The 20,359-nt window shown below is 36.1% G+C and overlaps 1 protein-coding gene across 1 annotated transcript; it reads right to left on the bottom strand.

The window, feature by feature from the left end:
- Positions 1–16,887: 16,887 nt before the first annotated feature.
- LOC106403654 lies at positions 16,888–18,975 on the bottom strand. The gene is made up of 4 exons (XM_013844465.1): positions 18,627–18,975; positions 18,375–18,563; positions 17,575–18,302; positions 16,888–17,532 (listed from the first exon to the last, which is right to left on the bottom strand). Exons 1-4 carry the CDS (start codon positions 18,973–18,975, stop codon positions 16,888–16,890), a joined length of 1,911 nt encoding a protein of 636 aa, XP_013699919.1.
- Between the last annotated feature and the right edge of the window lie 1,384 nt (positions 18,976–20,359).

Here is a 20,359-nt window from a genome sequence, read left to right as displayed (position 1 = left end):
GGTATTAGAGAGAAACAAATAATAAACAAATGATCAAATCTCTCATTCTTCGAACAAATTCAAAATGAGGTGATTAAAATTTTGTCATGATATTTCATTAAAAGCTTTTTAGGAATAAAAATCAAGACTAAATTATTTAATTTGACTGAAATAATATATAGAGTGCTTCCAATATTAAAAATCACTTTAATTTGAAGAAGTGTATTTCTGGGATTGTCAAAATCAAATAAAATATTAGAAAATACCTATTTAAAAAATAATTTGTATACAAAAAGTATATACATAAGAGTAAACACATAAATCAAAACCAATATATTTTTTGTTTCTGATAAATAAATCAAAACAATCTTTTTATATACTTTATAAGGTATAAATTAGACTTTAGTGACATAGATATATAGTATATTTTAATATAAATATTTATTATTGATACTTCCTAATCATATGATTTTTTAACATTTGTATATTTACTGTAACAAAAATTTAAACTGTTAATTACAAAACTTTAAATGTAATATTTTTCAACACAAATTTCAAAATTAATATATTAAGATCTCAATAACTTTTTCACTGCAAATTTTAGAATTAACATATTTATATAATTTTATATAGTATATAATTTATTTCAAATGATATTAATATATATATATATATAATATGAATATCGATTAATGAGACTTCATATTCATACGATTTATTTGGGCTGACATTTTATTCGATACCCAAACTTGTATCTGAATCTGATCCAAAAATACGAACCGAAGTAGCAAATATCTGAACGGTTATTGAATTCGGAGAGATTGTATATCCAAACCTAAACGGATAATATCCGAACCCGAACGGATATCCGAAGATAACCAAACTTAAATATACTTAACTCTATCTTTCAAGTTTACTTCTCTCATTTCATTCAAAATAATTATATTAATGATGCACATTGCTCAAAATAAAATAATATACATATAATTATGGACAAAAGCATTTGCTACTCACTTAAAATACATATCAACCTCTTGTTTCTTGCATTAACAAAAGTTCATCTAAAATTTTAAAACAACAACTAAATTAATGTATTTCTATTTTTAAAGTTCTATCTCTAAACCTATTAATAGTTTAATCTTCTAAAAATTTAAAAACCATGTAAGTTAAAAGTATATTTTAAATACAAAAAACTTAAACAATAAATATTTTATTTATTTTTTCAAAAATTTAAATATCCGAATGCGACCCAAAGTATTTGAACTTGAACATAAAATACCCGAACCCGACCCGGAGTGTAGAAATATCCGAACGGGTTCTATACATTTATATTGAAATACCCGATACGAATCCGAACTGGTATCTGAACGCCTACCCGACGATATATAATCATTTGTATCTTGCTTGAACAAAAAAAAGTTAAACCATTGATCACAAAAATTTTAATGTGTGACTTTTACCATTTTTAGTAATTTATAGTCGTTTTAAAAAATTAAAAATATAACATATAAGATTGTTTAACTTCCTTTAATAATACAAAATTAAACAAAAAAGAGAGAGGATATAAAAATTGGTATCAAATATATATTATTCATAATCGTTAATTGTCATATATATGTTAATCATATTAGGTAATTTCGTAGCTTTTATTTAAGGAAAAAAAAAAATTTATTTTATACACCATTAATTAATTTGATAGTTAGTTTAATAAAAATCATAGTATATGTTTATATTGACCATTAAGTACTTTTTTAGTGTGAAAAAAATGTTTATATGGACCAACTTATTTTTCTAAGAATTCTAAGAATCATCATCGTGATGACACGTGGCTACGAAAACATGTTGTAATGCTCCATGATTAATATATTGGAGATTTTATGTTATTGATAACATAATATTTCTATCATATTTTTATAATAAAGTTGTTTAAGTATACAATTATTAAAATCTGTTATGAAATTAAGTCTAAAGTCAGATGGATTAGAGATTTTTTATATTATATAAAGCATCCTTGTAAGTAAGAGTTAATATAAATGCAATATTATATATTTTTGGTTTCAAATATTGCATAACAATGAGTGTATAATTCGTTTGTTGAAAAAATAATGCAAATATTTAGAAATCAAATAAATAAATAATAAGAAGTAAGCATATGTTTAATTATTAATAGAACAATTATATTACGGTTATATGTATGAGGGCTACTAAGCACATGATATGTCCACTACCAAAAAAATGTTATATTGCAATATTATATATTTTTGGGAATTTTTAATATTTTTTAATTATTTTAGTTAAAAATTATATTTTAATATTTAATAATTGTTTTATTAATTGTAAGTTCGAATTTTAATTAAAATTAAGGGTAATATTGTCGTTTTGAAAATATTTAGCCTAATAGAACATAAGGTATATAGTCTAATAAGACATAGCTATCATTTTTTTGGCTTAAAAAAACAATTTTCCCAAAAAACTTTAAGCACGAGGTTTTCTATTTTACCGATTTAGGATTTTTCTAAAGTCAGCCTTTTAAAATCAACCTAACTAGATCATGATCCGCGCGCCAGCGCAGATATGAATTTTCAGTTTTTAATTATTTATTTTATTAAATGATGTACTTGTAAATTTTTTTTTTTTTTTGCATCTTAAACTATCTATTTTTTTACGAATGTGTGATATCATATAAAAAATATAAAAAAAATGAGTATACATAGTTAATTAAATAATTGTAAAAATATAAATTTTTCTTTCGTTTGCGATATCATATAAATAATAATCCGCCCGGTTTACAAAAATCATGATTTTTTTATGTGTAATTTTTTTTTATTTTGACCATTTCCTTAAAACTATATTAAATTTTACATATTTTAATTAGAATATTTTTAATATCTTTACCTTTTTATTTGAAATGCAACTCAATATTTTTTAAAAAATTATAACAAAATATTTAAAAAATATTTTTAGAATTTGTTTGAAAAATATGAAAATTACATTTTAAATTAAAATTATCCTAAAATATGATAAGTTTTGATGTAAATGAAAACTCAAATTATGTCAAAAATAATTATATTCAATGATAATAACAATTTCAATTGATTATTTTTTAAAAAAAAAGACATTTACAAAAATATTGTTTGAAAGAAAATTCATTTCTATTTCAAATATAAAATGAAAATATTATAATTAAATAATAAAAAATATAAATAAAAACCATAAATTTAGCAAATGACAACTGAGTTATATTATGGTAAAATTTTATTTCTAACAATTTAGCAAATGACAAATGAGTTATGAGCAAACAATACCATATAATTTTTAAAAACATAGCTATTCTTAAATATTTTTTTGAATAAATAAATATTTTTTTAATTTAATCAACTGAAAATAATATATGTACAATTGTGTGTGTCAAATTCTAGTTTTATTGATGCATGTTATATATTAGTGCTGTATGTTTTAGGTAACATTTTAATGATGCACATTTTTTAAAATCTCCATTATTAAAATTATGCACGTAAGGATAAGTCATGAGTTTTTTTTTGTTGATTAAATGACATTATGTCCAAATTTATTTAAGGATATTTCATTAAGGTAACTGAAAAAGACAAACAATAAAATATGAAGTTTAAATTCATTTAATCATATTTCATTAATGTAACTGAAAAGACAAGTAATAAATTAAGCAGTTAGGATATTTCATAAATGCAACTGAAAAAGACAAGCAAAAAAATAGGGAGTTTAATTAATGAAGTAATAACATTTTCAAATGGGTACTTCTCTTTTAATAATATAGATTTCATTACGGTAACTGAAAAAGACAAACAATAAAATAGGAAGTTTAAATTCATTTAAGCATATTTCATTAATGTAACTGAAAAGACAAGTAATAAATTAGACAGTTTTATTCGTTTTAGGATATTTCATAAATGCAACTGAAAAAGACAAGCAAAAAAATAGGGAGTTTAATTAATGAAGTAAGAACATTTTCAAATGGGTACTTCTCTTTTAATAATATAGATAAAGTATAGGTCTTGATGTTGATACATCATAAATATGTTGGATCTTACCAATACATTTATTGGAATGATCTTGTTCCATGCTTTTTAACAATCGAAATATTTTCAGATATCAGGCTGTAGTCATTCATAGGGCATTGCCCTGGTCATTCTCAGGCCCGGCCCTGGTCATTCATTACATACAGCTAAAAGTTTTCCAGATAAATCTTTCTTTTTTTGGTTAGATCTCTTATAGAAGGGGTCTCTTTAAACAAAAATTCTCTAGAATCTGTTGAACAATCTGATATAACTATTATCTCGGTTTAAAAACCGGAAGAAAATGAAAAAAAAAAAAATTTAGAAGAGATTTCTCGGCCCCTGTGCTACAAAAATCACCGGCAAGAACTGTAAGAATATTTTATATTCTATGTGACCTATGTATCTATTGGTTTAATATAAAGTTCAAGTTCATATTAATGTTTTTAGATTCTAATATAAAGCGATACCGTGATGGATCGGTTTCGATTAATGAATTAGAATCCGGGTGTATTGATAACCCTCCTACTTTACCTTATATTCATAAATGTCCTTAATCTCATAATTATATAATATATGTTATATATATATTAAATAATGGTATATAACATATATGACTATACGTTGTGGTACGGTTATTATATCAAAGAGTTATGTTGGAATTATGGAGAGTTGTGTTGCTTAACACACACAACCGTTTGCCTAATATAAAAGACCTTATGCATCGTCTTTTTTATTTACGTAAGAAAAGTGAGAGTCTTTCAAAAACACATAATAATAATACTGATTATCAACAAGAGAGATTAAGGGAAGGTTTGGGGTTTCTTCTCCATCAAGGAAACCACCAAAGAAAGAAGGTTAAAGAGGAGAACATCAATTGGTGGGATTGCATCCAAGCATGGATCAAGGTTAGTGTTCCTACCTTCTTTAGAATCATGTTAGGATTGAATTAAGTCAAATCTAAATTAGGTCTTGGTCTTGAAATAGATTAACATGTGGTATCAGAGCCATTCTAGATTTAATTAATTCACCAATTAGGCGTTTGGAAAAGTTATGAACATATATGGTTTAATCCATTTTAAAGAGTGTTCATGATCCATGTAAAAGTTAACATAAGTTCTCGTAAACTGGATGGCGTAGATTGTAAACGTACTTACCGTTAAAGTGCATTTGATCAAGTCTGAGAACAAGTGTATATTACGGTTATGAATCGAACTGCAAGTTATGCACGGATCTGGTAGTCGTTGACGTAACCTTATTTGCTTGAATTAATAATATGTTCCGTTAAAAGACAAGAAGGATTCACATCTCTGCATAAATTTTAATTGTTTAAAAGTGTCAAGATTTCACGATAAAGGCACATGCATGATTAAGGGGTTTTGTGTAGTGCGCCGTTACAAAAAGATTGGTTAGAATTAATTATTTTACTCAATTAAGTTACAGCAACATAAATTGCTGGTTTCGTTGATTCATGAATGCGTTTGAATTCATAAATATGAGTGAAATAGTTAATTCATTATGGTTAAAATTCTGGACGTGTTAACGGTTACTACACACATGTATGAAAAGTCAGTAATGAGAAGTTGTGTCATGGAACAAACGTGTGTATGCATGGTTTAAAAAAAAAAAAAAAAAGGAACCGAGTGTTGTGTCTTTACGGTTAAATGCTTCCGCTGCATTTTATTAATAGGTAACTTGTGTTATGAAATATTAAAAAAAAAAAAAATTATATATATATATATATATATAACATAATATTAGGATAAATTTACCTATTAATATTTTAATGTTTGTATAGTTTATAACATGTTAGTCACCAAAGTGATCTTGTTATTTACTTACAAATATTAAAATCTATAGAATTTATAATTGATCTTGATCAAGGATGCTAAATGACATAAAAGTTTGATTGATCAATTAAATTATTATTTATATTTTAGGAGATCACCCAAAGGTGGATCATTAAATATAATTAATAATAAGAAAAGAATTAATCATTTTCTACTATAGTGAATAATATGTATATCCAAAGATGACATATTTATTTGACTAAAGTTGATATGATTAATATTAAAGAATATATAATTAGCATCAATGAAAGTACTTATATTTAAATATTGCCCAAAGGTTATTTAAAATATAAGTGTTAAAAGTTTCTATTAGTCTGAATATATATTAAAGTCTCAAAGCACTAACGGGTAAACATGTATGAATGCTTGCAGCTTCATCAAATGTATTTGCATCTGCTAACTCTGTTGTAAAGTTTAATGGCCTCAACTATGGTGAGTGGTTCGAGCAAATCCGGTTTACACTGGGTGTAATGGCTTTGGACTCTGCCATACTAACTGATGAGGAACCCTCAGCTATTACAGTAGATAGCTCCGAATCTGAAAAGTCTCGTTATGAGAGATGGGAGCGATCTAACAGGCTGAGCTTGAACCTTATGAGGTTGACGATGGCAGAAAGTATTAAGCCATCAATGCCTAAGACAGAGAAAGCAAGGGAATTCATAGAGAAAATTAAGGAGTGTTCACAATCGGAATTGGCTGACAAGTCGATTGTAGGAAGTCTCATGAATGAGCTAACTACAAAGAAGTTTGACTGGTCTCAGCCAATCCATGATCATTTGACGCACATGTCTAATCTGGCAGCAAAGTTAACGACCTTGGGAATGGAGGTACATGAGCAATTCTTGGTCCAATTCATCATGAACTCTCTACCTCTTGAATTTAGCCAGTTCCAGGTGAATTACAACACCATTAAGGATAAATGGAACTTTAAAGAATTAAAGGCTATGCTAATTCAAGAGGAGGGGAGATTAAGGAAGATGAAAGATCAAGTTGCTAACCTCGTAGGTCTTGGAAGTGCCAGTAGCAGCAAAAGAACATCAAGTAGGAAAGGCAAAAGGAATGCTAAAAACTTCGTGAAAGGACCTCAAAGTCAAATCCAGAAGGAAAAGAAATGTTTCTTTTGTAAGCAAGTAGGACACTTCAAGAAGGATTGTCCTAAAAGGAAGGATTGGTTCGACAAGAAAGGTAAACATTACAGCTTTGTTTGCTATGAAATGAATCTTGTTGAAGTTCCTAATAATACTTGGTGGTTAGATTCTGGTGCTACTACTCATGTGTCTCATATTAAACAGGGATTCAGTTCGATCCAGCCCATAAGAGGACCTGAACAGTACTTGTTCATGGGAAACAGGATGAAGGCACAAATAGAAGGAATTGGGACGTATAGATTGATCTTGGACACTGGAAGTCATGTGGATCTTGAAGGATGTCTCTATGTACCTGAGTGTGCTAGAAATCTTGTTTCTGTTAGTAGGTTGGACAATTTAGGTTTTAGTATTAAGGTTGCACATGGTGTTTTCACATTGTACCGAAATGATTACTTTTATGGTAGTGGTATTTTATTTGATTCACTTTATAAGTTCAACCTTGATGCAAAGTTTTCTGAATCCTTATTTAATGTTGAAAGTCGAGGCATTAAGCGTAGCGCAATTAATGAAAGTTCTGCTTTCTTGTGGCATCAACGACTAGGTCATATTTCCAAAGAAAGAATTAAGAGGTTAATAAAGAATGAAATTCTTCCTCAGTTGGATTTCAGTGACTTAGATGTATGCATAGACTGCATTAAGGGAAAGCAGACGAAACATACTTTAAAGAAACCAGCCACAAGAAGCACTCAGCTTCTTGAGTTAATACACACCGATATATGTGGCCCTTTCGATGCTCCTTCATGGAGTGGCGAAAAATATTTCATCACATTTATTGATGATTACTCACGGTATGGATATACCTATCTACTGCATGAAAAGTCTAAATCTGTGAATGTCCTAGAGGTATTCATTGACGAGGTGGAAAGGCAGTTAGATAAAAAGGTTAAAATAGTGAGATCTGATAGAGGTGGTGAATTTTATGGAAAATTCGATGAAAGTGGACAATGTCCTGGTCCATTTGCAAAATTACTTGAAAGTAGGGGCATATGTGGACAATACACAATGCCTGGTACTCCTCAGCAGAATGGTGTAGCTGAGAGGCGGAACCGTACCTTAATAGAAATGGTTAGGAGCATGTTGAGTAATTGCTCATTACCCCTTTCTTTGTGGATATATGCATTAAGAACTGCAACGTATGTGCTGAACCGGGTTCCTAGTAAGGCAGTTCCTAAGACTCCTTATGAGCTGTGGACGGGAAGGAAACCTAGTTTAAGACATCTACGTGTGTGGGGTTGTCCAGCAGAAGTAAGGCTATATAATCCACAAGAAAAGAAACTTGATTCTAGGACTGTCAGTGGATTTTTCATTGGCTATCCTGAAAAATCAAAGGGGTATACATTTTATTGTCCTAACCATAGTACGAGAATAGTTGATTCGGGTAATGCTAGGTTCATTGAAAACGGTGAAACTAGTGGGAGTGGTGAACCACGAAAAGTGGACATTAATGAAGTTCAGGTTGAAGTTCCTTCACCTGTAGTTCCACGTAAAGTAGTTGTTCCTATTGTTGCATCAGACTCTAATGACACAATAGGACAACATAATGATGAGCCAATTCCACTAGCTGAAAATACTGTTGATGAACATGTCATAATTCAAGAAGAGAATCGTGATCCACAAATACCTTTAAGGCGATCTGGAAGAGAAAGAAGATCTGCCATTTCAAACGATTACGTGGTTTACACTATTGAAAATGAATGTGACTTAAGCATGGATGACGATCCGATCTCATTCAAAATGGCCATGGAAAGTGACAATTCTGAAGAGTGGTTTGATGGCTCAAAAGAAGAAATGAAATCTATGGATGATAATCATGTATGGGACTTAGTAGAGTTGCCTGATGGTTTCAAAACCATTGGTTGTAAATGGGTCTATAAGACTAAACGTGACTCGAAAGGTAAACCTGAAAGACGCAAGTCTCGCCTTGTTGCTAAAGGTTTCACCCAGAAAGATGGCATTGACTATAAAGAGACCTTCTCTCCGGTTTCAAAGAAGGATTCTCTTAGAATTGTTTTGGCTTTGGTGGCTCATTATGATCTTGAGCTTCACCAGATGGATGTGAAAACCGCCTTTCTGAATGGAGATCTTGAGGAGGAAGTATATATGGACCAACCAGAAGGATTCGTGGTCACAGGAAAAGAAAATTTGGTGTGTAAGCTGAGAAAGTCAATATATGGACTAAAACAAGCTTCTCGACAATGGTATATAAAGTTTAATGATACCATCACTTCATATGGTTTTGTAGAGATCATTGTTGATCGATGTATCTACATTAAGATCAGTGGGAGTAAGTTTGTGATTTTAGTCCTATATGTTGATGATATTTTACTTGCTGCAAATGACATGGGTATGTTACATGATGTGAAGAAGTATCTCTCTAAGAACTTTGAAATGAAAGATATGGGTGAGGCATCTTATGTGATCGGAATAGAAATATTTCGAGATAGATCACAAGGACAGTTAAGTTTGTCTCAGGAAGGATATATCAATAAGATCTTAAAGAGATATAAAATGGAGAAATGCTCTGCAGGAATAACTCCAATTCAGAAGGGGGACAAGTTCAGTAAAATGCAATGTCCTAAAAATGAATTGGAGCGGAAAGAAATGGAAAGAATTCCCTATGCATCGGTGGTTGGGAGTTTGAACTATGTTCAAACATGTACTCGACCTGATATCAACTTTGCTGTTGGAATGTTGGGTCGATATCAAAGTAATCCCGGAATGGACCACTGGAAAGCTGCAAAGAAGGTTCTCAGGTACTTGCAAGGCACCAAAGAGAACATGCTTACATATAGGAGATCTGATCAGCTGGAAGTTATAGGATATTCAGATTCAGACTATGCCGGATGCGTTGATAGCAGAAAATCGACGTTTGGCTACTTGTTCCTATTAGCTGGGGGAGCAATATCATGGAAGAGTGGAAAGCAGTCTGTCATTGCTACTTCCACTATGGAGGCTGAATTTGTGGCATGCTTTGAGGCCACAATTCATGCACTATGGCTGCGGAACTTTATCTCAGGGCTTCGGATTGTCGACACTATAGCCAAGCCGCTGAGAATTTACTGCGATAATTCAGCAGCTGTCTTCTTTTCAAAGAACGACAAGTACTCGAAGGGTGCTAAGCACATGGAGTTAAAGTACCTGTCTGTTAAAGAAGAAGTTCAGAAACAGAGAGTGTCATTCGAGCACATAAGGACGGACATGATGGTAGCGGATCCGCTAACTAAAGGTTTACCACCCAAGGCGTTCAATGGCCATGTAGAACGTATGGGTATTATAGATAAGGCTTTGCTATTTTAGTTATGGGATGCTCATTATGTATTTGACACTGAGAATTCACATAAAGTTATGTTTCTGATTTATTTATTATGTTATCATTAAAGTATGTGTATACACTTATGGTTTGTAGATAACATATGGTTGGTTTGAGAAATAAAAGTTCTTCTCATATAAGGATTGATATAAAATTGGAATTGATTTGTGATACATGGAAGGGACTATGTCGTTTAATGGCATACAACCGCCATGATTCGATCAATTCAAATTTTTAGTAAAGATCAAGTGAATTTGATATAAAAGTGCACATTAAAGTTATTGAACCTTTAAGTAGACACAAAGGTCAAGTGGGAGAATGTAAGAATATTTTATATTCTATGTGACCTATGTATCTATTGGTTTAATATAAAGTTCAAGTTCATATTAATGTTTTTAGATTCTAATATAAAGCGATACCGTGATGGATCGGTTTCGATTAATGAATTAGAATCCGGGTGTATTGATAACCCTCCTACTTTACCTTATATTCATAAATGTCCTTAATCTCATAATTATATAATATATGTTATATATATATTAAATAATGGTATATAACATATATGACTATACGTTGTGGTACGGTTATTATATCAAAGAGTTATGTTGGAATTATGGAGAGTTGTGTTGCTTAACACACACAACCGTTTGCCTAATATAAAAGACCTTATGCATCGTCTTTTTTATTTACGTAAGAAAAGTGAGAGTCTTTCAAAAACACATAATAATAATACTGATTATCAACAAGAGAGATTAAGGGAAGGTTTGGGGTTTCTTCTCCATCAAGGAAACCACCAAAGAAAGAAGGTTAAAGAGGAGAACATCAATTGGTGGGATTGCATCCAAGCATGGATCAAGGTTAGTGTTCCTACCTTCTTTAGAATCATGTTAGGATTGAATTAAGTCAAATCTAAATTAGGTCTTGGTCTTGAAATAGATTAACAAGAACACACAAAAAAATCTCATTTTTCTCCACTGACGACTAGGCAACCGTGTGTCTAACTTGACAAAAATGGTTTAGTTTATGCAATTAAGAATATTTAAAAAACAATTTGCAAATTGGACAGATATGCTCATTAAGAACAGTTGCTCTGTACCATAATACTGGTTTCGCTTGGTAAAGATACCTCCTCTCTGGTGAACTTCTTTTTATGGTTTTATTACATTTCTCTTTGTAAGAAGATTAAAACAGCAAGCCAAATTTCATTGGCTTGACGTGGGGATAGGAACAACCTATTTTTCTACAAAACTATCCAGGCCAGGAAAAAGCATAACATGATCCGAGAAAATTCGAGAGATAAAGAACGGTTACGAAGAGATGCCAAATGATCAGCAGGATGTTAAAGTTGAAAGAGATTTTAGTGCTATAGGAAGAAGCTGTTATGGCAGTTGAATTAGACGCTGCTCATGGAGGTCGTACAGTTCAGTATAGTAAACTCCATGGCAACAGAACCGAGAAACACATCTTCTTTTAAATCATGTAACCAACCTCAGACATGTTGTCTGTTGAGCCAATATATATAACATTCGAGAAGACATAATTTTCCCAACGTCCTGCTCAGGTAATGGTGGTTCATGTACGATTTCACCAGGCGACCAAGTGTTTATTATACATGAACCAAGACTTGTATACTGTAGTTGAACGAGATCATCAAACAACTACTATAATTGTTATTTTAGAATACTGATGATTAGGCAATTCTTTGTATCTTTATGAACAACCAGAGAAAAGCTAATGTGATAAGAGAAAAAAATCATGTGGTAGATGATAAGTGTTTGGGAGATCGAAAACATCCACAATATCAAAATTATGAAAAACACGAAAAATAGATAAGATATAGAAGATTTATACGAATAAAAATACATAAAATATCTAAGAATTTATTAAAAAGTAATACTTATCTTCATATACTATTTTTATAGAAAATTACGTGCATTCAGTCTTTGTGTCTAAATGGTAACCAAAAGAATGAATATAAATAGATTAGACCAAAACAAAAAAGAATGAGTAGAAATAGTAAAAAAAAATTTATTCTTTAAATTGGGACTCCATTCATAAAATTTGTTTTTTTCTCTAATATTCATTTTCACTCCTTTTAATTTAATGAATTATAGAACAAATATATTCCTTATTAAAGAAACAATAAGAAACAAACAATAGTTCCCTACTATTTTGTTTCGGTTCATTTTTTCCTCTTTGTTCATATTATTCTCTTAGTAGTTACCATGTAAAGCCCAATATAGAAGCGTGGCCAGATGAGTGTGTTAAGTAAGTTACCACTAAAATGGCTTTCAACAGAGCATCTTCCAAAGTGAAGATTTTATCTTCGAAGACCAGGTTGTTGCATGCAATCCATAAGATCCATGGGGCAAGTTGTCCTACAACAATCCCAAATGGTGGTAAACATGAGCGTGGTTTCAGGTTTATCCAGCCTTCAATTTTTTTTTTGACATCGAAAGCTCCATATCTTATTAAGAAGCTACCGAGAGGATGGTCTCAGGAGCCATCCAGCTTGGAAGCTGAGAGTTTACATGAGAAAAAGAGAATCCTCGAGTCCGAGCTCCTTTTGCAAGTCGGTCAGCTCGGAAGTTTAGAGAACGGGGAATAAAAGATTTAGAGAAAAACATAAACATAGAACGAATGAGGTGGAACTCATCAAATTCGGCCAACATAGATGGCTAGTTGTCTTCTTCGTCTTCTTCAAGTAGCTTGACTAGCTGAAGGCAGTCTGTCTTGAAGTTCATTGTGCAATGATCCAACTGGATAGAAGATTTCATAGCCCAGAAAAGAGTTTGGAACTCTGCATGTAAGGGGGTGAGGACTCGGTTACTAGCAAATGAACCATAAGTCATCATCCCATCTTCGTTAGTTAGGACCATTCCTCTGCCAAAAAAACCATCATCCTTGTGCCAGGAGGTATCGAGCGCGCAGTTGGGGCCGGGGTCGTGAGGTGCCGACGTCGGGGGGGAGGGTCTTTCGGTGCTTCTTCCTGCGATTGCTCGACGGTCTGAGCTGTGTACCAGCTTTCTACTTCCGCTTGTGCAAGTTGGACAGTCTCTAACGGGGAGACGTCCTTACCATTAAAGGCCTTGTCGTTGCGGGCTTTCCATATGTACCATAATAGCCAAGGTACTTTTGCGCTGATAGAATCTGGGATTGCATAGATGTTTGTGCGCCATATGACATGATTCAGATTACTATAAATCGAGCTACACGGGAATATCCCCAGAGAGTGCGGAATGTCCGCTAGAGCCCAAGTTTGGATCGATGGTGGACACTCGAAGAGCAGGTGATTGGGAGAGTCTTCTTCTGTTCCACAGCGAGGGCAGTGTCGCTCGGTACCACAGTGGCGATCCACGAGCGAATTGCATACCGGGAGGCACCTTGAGATCGATTGCCAAATGAAGTGCTGAATCTTTTTAGAAGTCTTGATCTTCCAAACTTTAGCTTGAAGCGCTTTAATGCTAGGCTCGGGCACTTGCTGTAGGTTTGAAGGCTCTGATAATTCCATGACCATGGCGTATCCAGTTTTCACCGAGTATACGCCAGTTGACGTGAGGTTCCAGCAGTAGCCAATGGTGTGAGGGGAGCTCATCAACTTGAGGCTGCAGATAAGAGGGATGTCGTTAGGGTCGATCAGCTCTTGAAGGAGTTCAGGGTTCCATTCCTTTGTGGCCGCGTCGCACAAATCGCTAACGCGTAGAGACGGGTTAAAGGAGGAGCCGCAGGGAATCGCGGGACGGGCTGGGGTCATCGGGATCCATGGGTCCACCCCAGCCCGTTCCAATTGTTTTATGTAGGCCAGCCTTTAGGAGAGGTTGGGCCGCCATGAGGCTTCTCCATACATACGATGGGTTTCTCGCTTTGGTGACATCAATCGGGTTTGAGTTCCGAAAATATCTGCCTTTAAGTACACGGGTCAAAAGAGAGTTTGGGAACTGGATGAGTCTCCAGAGTTGCTTCGCAAGCAGTGCAAGATTGAAACTTTTAAAATCTCGGAAACCCAGTCCGCCTTGATCCTTCGGTGTGCAGATTTTTTTCCATGCAATCCAGTGAAGTCCGCGGTTGTTATCTTTGGTGCTCCACCAGAAATGGGATATCGCGCTAGTGAGTTTCCGGATGATGTCCTGTGGGAGCAGGAAGCATGACATAACGTATGTTGGGAGAGCTTGTGCTACTGACTTAATCATGACCTCCTTGCCACCTTTGGACAGAAGTTTTGCAGACCATGAATTTATACGATTCTGTAGTCTCTCTTGAATGAACGCGAAGGCTTGTTGCTTACTACCACATATTTTCTCGGGTAAACCCAGGTATACTCCCATTCCACCTTCCTTTGTGATTCCTAGCGCCTGTTTTATCTTCTTTTTGAGGTCTGGTAGAACCTTATTACCGAAAAGGATGGACGACTTCTCTACATTTAGTTGCTGTCCCGAAGAGCAACCATATGTATTAATGATCTTCATGAGCTCTGTGCATTGCGCGACTTCTGCTCTACAAAAGAAAAGGCTATCGTCCGCAAATAGGAGATGGGAGACAGGTGGACTGTTTCTTGCAGTCTTTAGGCCTGTGATCCGGCCTTCCCTCTCAGCTCCCTGGATTTGGGAGATTAATACTTCTGTAAGCAAGATAAAGAGGAAAGGGGAGAGTGGGTCGCCCTGTCTAATGCCTCCCGATGGAGAGATATGGCCTTTTGGTTCTCCGTTGAGGAGTACTTGATAGGATACCGAGTAAATGCAGACCTTTATCCATGCTACCCATTTGGGTGAGAAACCTAGTTTCAGTAGAAGTGCTTCTAGGAATGACCATTCGACTCTATCGAAGGCCTTGCTCATATCGGTTTTTATGGCAACAAACTTAGCTTTACAACTTGAATTGGTTCTGAAAGCGTGAAAGACCTCATGCGCTACAAGAATGTTGTCCGCGATTAATCGTCTAGCCACAAAAGCTGATTGAGTCTCCGATATTAATCTGGGCAGACAGCGCTTAAGCCGTTTACTCAAAATTTTTGAGATGATCTTATAGCTTACATTGCAAAGACTTATAGGCCGGAAGTTGGTCATTTCAACGGGGTGCTCCGTTTTTGGGATAAGGCAGATGTTCGTCTGGTTTAGTCGAGGGTCAAGGACATTGAATTGGAAGAAGTCCTAAACCGTTTGATGCATCACTTCTGCTGTGATTCCCCAATACCTTTGAAAGAAAAAACCTGTCATGCCGTCGGGACCAGGAGCTTTCTCTGGGTTTATATCGAAATCTGCCTGACGAATCTCATCATTTGATGGAAGTTTTGTTGACGCTTCGTTCATAGCCGGGGTGACTTTCTCGGTGATATATTTGAGGGATTCTGTGAAGTCCGAGGGAGAGGACGATGTAAAGAGGGTCTGGAAGTACCCCATTGCCTCTGCTTCAATTTCCTCTTCTGTTTCTGCCCATAAACCGCTTGCCTTGCGTAGCTTTGTTACTATGTTTCGGGCTCTCCGCTGCTTGGTGGTTGCATGGAAGAACTTTGTATTCTGGTCACCTTCTCTTAGCCAAATTGCCCGGCTTTTTTGCTTCCAATACAGCTCCTCGTCTCTAAAAGCCGCGCAAAGACTCCACTTGAGGCTTAGGATTGCTTCTTGGGAGAAATCGTCCTCGGTTTGGGCTTGCTCGAGCAGATCCTTTATGTCCTCTATCTTTTTTTTGGCATTTGAGTGGTTGTCACGTTTCCATCGAGAGATAAACTTGCGACAATGGGCGATCCTTTCGTATAAATCTTCTTTGTTGAAAAGAAATGGATTGTTCCAGCCATGCAGTACAATGTCGCGGAATCCATTTTTACCGATCCATCTCTTGTCAAATTTAAAATTTCTCTTGCCAAGCTTTTTGCGAGATAGGAAGCGGGTGAATATAGGTCTATGATCACTACCCCAAAGTCGCAGATACTCCACATTCGTGTGGGAAAAGCAGTGGTGCCAATCTTCGTTTCCAACTGCGCTGTCCAGCCTGCATTGGACTTTGCCCGAAGCTCTATTGCCCACCCAAGAGAGGGGATTTCCTTTGTATGGAAACTCGATCATCCCACAGTTGTCGAGCATACATTTAAAAGGGAGGAAAGATGAGTCTGGGCGTTTTCTACCCCCTTTTTTCTCTAAGTTGCTGGTTATCTCATTAAAGTCTCCTAGCATCAGCCAAGGGCCAGACCTCGTTAAGCTCATACGAGTTAGGCGTTCCCATACATCTTCTCGGTATTCTACAACCGGATCACCATATACAAAAGTGATATAGAATTTGTGTCCTTCAATGGTGGCTTCGATATCAATCATACGATTATTGGAGAAGAGGACAGTAACATCAAAAGAGTCTAAATAAAAAAGTGCTAGTCCACCACTTCTTCCCTCGGATTCCACGGTAAACAATTTATTATAACCAAATTCAAACTGAAAATCCTGAAGAAAAGAATAATTGTTTTTTGTTTCTGAAAGAAAAAGAAAAGAAGGAAGAAAACAGCAATGCAATTTCCGGAGATGTTGCTTTGTCATATAGGCTCCGGCGCCCTGACAGTTCCATGCTATTGCACTCATATCTTCTTACTGGATGGTTTCTGGGACACCACCAAACCTGAAAGGGACACATATTTTTTTGTGTGAAGCAGAAGGAAACACCTCAATACGAGGGACCTTAGACGAAGTAGATGATGGGCGTTTACCCAGTGTAGTCTTCTTCTTTGGGGAAGCGCGGCCACCGAGAGCCTGGAGTTTCTTGGATGCACTCGCTCCTTTTATATCAGGAGACCGGGGGTCCTTCTTCTTCAGTAGGACTTTTGGGACGTAGGCATCCGACCCTGATGCCTGCGCGACATCTTGAATATAAGCGGCTGTCTTTGCAAGTTCTAATTGCTTGCTTGTAGATGATGCTTTCTTTGTCACAACATTTGCTGGAGAGAGCTGAGAAATGGCCTCAATTTTTTCTGCATCAGCAAGGTCAGGAGAATCTCCAAGAAGATCATCATTATCCAAGTCAATCATATTCTCATCTATATTATTTTCAGCCATCATTTTCTCAGCCATTTCAAGATGTTCCATTTCCAGAACTAGGTTATCAACCTCAGCAGATTCAAGCTCAGTTAGAGGAGCATCTAGGACTTGATCTAGACCTTCTTCTAAATCAAGAATAGCATCATCTTGTTCCAATAAAGGTTGATCATACCTTTTGACTTGAGGTGCGTCGGCTGGCTTTACGGGCGAAGTCAGAATGATTCCTTAGTTCGCATGGACCAGGGGCCGGGGAGTCTTGTGCTTTGGCGAAGGTGGTCCGGTGGCAATGGCTTTGCCTTTGAGGCGTCGGGTCCTTTCCTCCTCTGCCATTGCAACATCAACTTCCGATCGATGGGTTTCAAATATTTCTCCTGATTCCAGGGATACACGGTTGTCCGTGATAGTCTTTTGAGAGTCAAAAGTAGCTCTAGATCTTTCCATACGTTCGTCCTCCGTCTGGCGAGGTGCTAGGTGATTGCTTGTTCTTTTTCTGTGTTCTCCAGAAAAACGTCGTGGTTGCCATTCAGCGGAAGGTTTGTGGCTTGGGCGGGACGTCTCCTTGCGAGAGGTGTTCCGTTCAGAGTGATTTGGGGTGCGTCCTCTTTGTGATCCTTGCAGTTCCTTCCTCCTAGATGGGTTTTCCAGACGGCTCCATACTTCCCTTCCATGCTGAGTGTAGTGGTTCTCCTGTCTGCTCGAACTTTTACGATCTCTAGCATGAGTATCGGTGACTCGAGCTTCACGAGGTTGATAGGACGAGGACGCACTTCTCCTTCTTTTCTCCTCACGGTTGAGCTCGCTATATCTTGAGGTTGCCGAGGGACTAGGATGTCTCCCATTAGTAGGGGAGCGGGCTCGCTTTAGCGGATTCCGAGAGGTAAAACCTTGAGAACCTTGAATAGGGAATCTTGACTGCTCATTGTTCTCCAGATTTTCCAGTCGCAGCTTCCTCTTGAGCTCCCTTTCCTCTGGTACCAACAGGGGGCAGGTATTTTCGTCATGAGAGATGAGGTTGCAGGTGAAGCATTAACGGTGGAGACCATCATACGTTAGCGTTACTTTCCCGATGTCTCCACTTGGGAATCCTATTCTTTGTTCAAATTGTAGGGGTTTGTCCGCGTCGATGGAGACTTGGATTCGCGATTTTTTTTCATCGACTGAGAGCTTTTGTCCAAGTGCGTTAGCAATCTCCGTGAAAGTTTTTTCATTCCAGAAATGAACTGGGACTCCTGTCACATTTATCCAAAACGGGATCGTGTTCGGAAAAGTCTCGCTAGTGAAAGGTTCCTAACGTTCCAGCGCGAAACTCCACTGGTTGAAATGACAGGGGCGCTTATTTAGGACCATCTGCAAGTCCTCTTCTTTGTCAAAATCGAATTGGAAGCGGCCATTCCCGAAGTTCAGTCCACGGACTCTTCCCTCTACATTCCAGATTCGGGGGCGAGGGAGAAGGTTGATCAGGGCATCGCTGCTTCTTCCACGGATGTGGAAAACACGTCCAATGAGCGTGAGGCGGAAACGCTCCTTGACGTCATTGAGATCACACTCCGGTATGCGTATGATATCATCTTCCAATTGAGGGGCCTTACGATATCTATTGGAGGAGACTCCGCTGCGGATCAAAAGTGATGATTGACTCATGGTGATGGGTAAAACTGTTGTAACTTAGCAAACGCTAGAGAGAGTGCGAGTTGAGATCTGAGGGACTATTGGGCTGCAGTGAGAATCCGAGGGGTGAAGAGCGGAAGTTTATAGTAGGGGGTGGCTTTAGGGTTTTGTGCAGGACGGTGAGGGGATCTCGACTGAAAAACGGAAAGCGAATATTAAGAGAATATTTGGTTACTTGGCAAGAAAGCCAGAGGGTGAAACGACAAGACTCGCTGAGAGAAAAAACCGAGAAAAAAAAGAGAGATCACAAGGAGTGTAGCTTAGTCTCCCTTGTGATCCTGGAGGCCGGCGTGGTGTCCCAGATGGCCGGTGAGAGAGCGTCAGAGACGGGGAAAGTCTGGATCTCAAAATCGCCTTTCTCATCCAGCCTTCAATTAAATCTATTACTGTGCTACTCTCAAAATCAGAGCACAACGGTGCATCTGTCAGCATTACCATCTTATCGGCTGAGGTCTGAGGATAAGAACTTCTTTGACAAACCCCTAAAACTTTTTCTTTATTATATCAGCTATTGATGCAAAAATATCCTTTTTCTTCTTCCAAAGTCTTCGGGGAGGCCTAACTACTTCTCCCTCCCCCTTCTTCTTTTTATTTGCAAATCATCTTTCACAGCTCGGGGCTTTTTTGGAGAAGGCAATAGAAAATTTCTCTGCATTAATATTCTGACCCGAGGCTTCTCCACAATACACAGATGTGGAGGCTTGGTGCAAGAACTAACAAAATCGTAAGATATCATTCAAAATATATCCGTTTTCAGGGAAGTTCGGCACAAAAATGGCGTTCAATTCATTGGTTCTTGCACCAAGCTTCCACGTCTATTGCAAACACCAATGAACTTAACTGGTACTCTAGAATAAGGTCGAATTTCTAATGGATAGAAAAGGATAAGCTTTTAGAAACTACTTAAAAGTTGTAAAAAAAGAATTGTAAATAGAAGCGGTTCAACAAGTTGAATGTAACATTTTTCTACATCAATTTGTGATTAATAACTATGAGAAGGGTAAACTTTATCAGAACAAGTTATCCATAAACATATCATGATTAGACTACTTTTTCAAAAATAAAATCTTAAATACATATGTTACACAGATGAAATAAATGAAGGTGGGAATCAAAGTTGTAAAGTGTTCTGCACGTGGTGGCATTAGTGGAAATGCATCCAAATTAAGAATACAAACAATGCACTTGGGTGTTAAAAAAAAACATTGCACTTGTATATCAGTCCACATGCTCCTCTATAACACAAAACCATATCTTTTGGGTCCCCTTTTTCCAAAATTTTTTTATTCAAAAATATTTTCCCGTAATAAAATTGTGAAACGAGTATAAAATCAGCAAATCAAAACATGCCATTTAC

The sequence above is a fragment of the Brassica napus genome, chromosome C9 (genome assembly GCF_020379485.1).
Source record: "Brassica napus cultivar Da-Ae chromosome C9, Da-Ae, whole genome shotgun sequence".
NCBI lineage: Eukaryota > Viridiplantae > Streptophyta > Magnoliopsida > Brassicales > Brassicaceae > Brassica > Brassica napus.
This window is presented reverse-complemented; position numbering and strand designations above follow the sequence as displayed.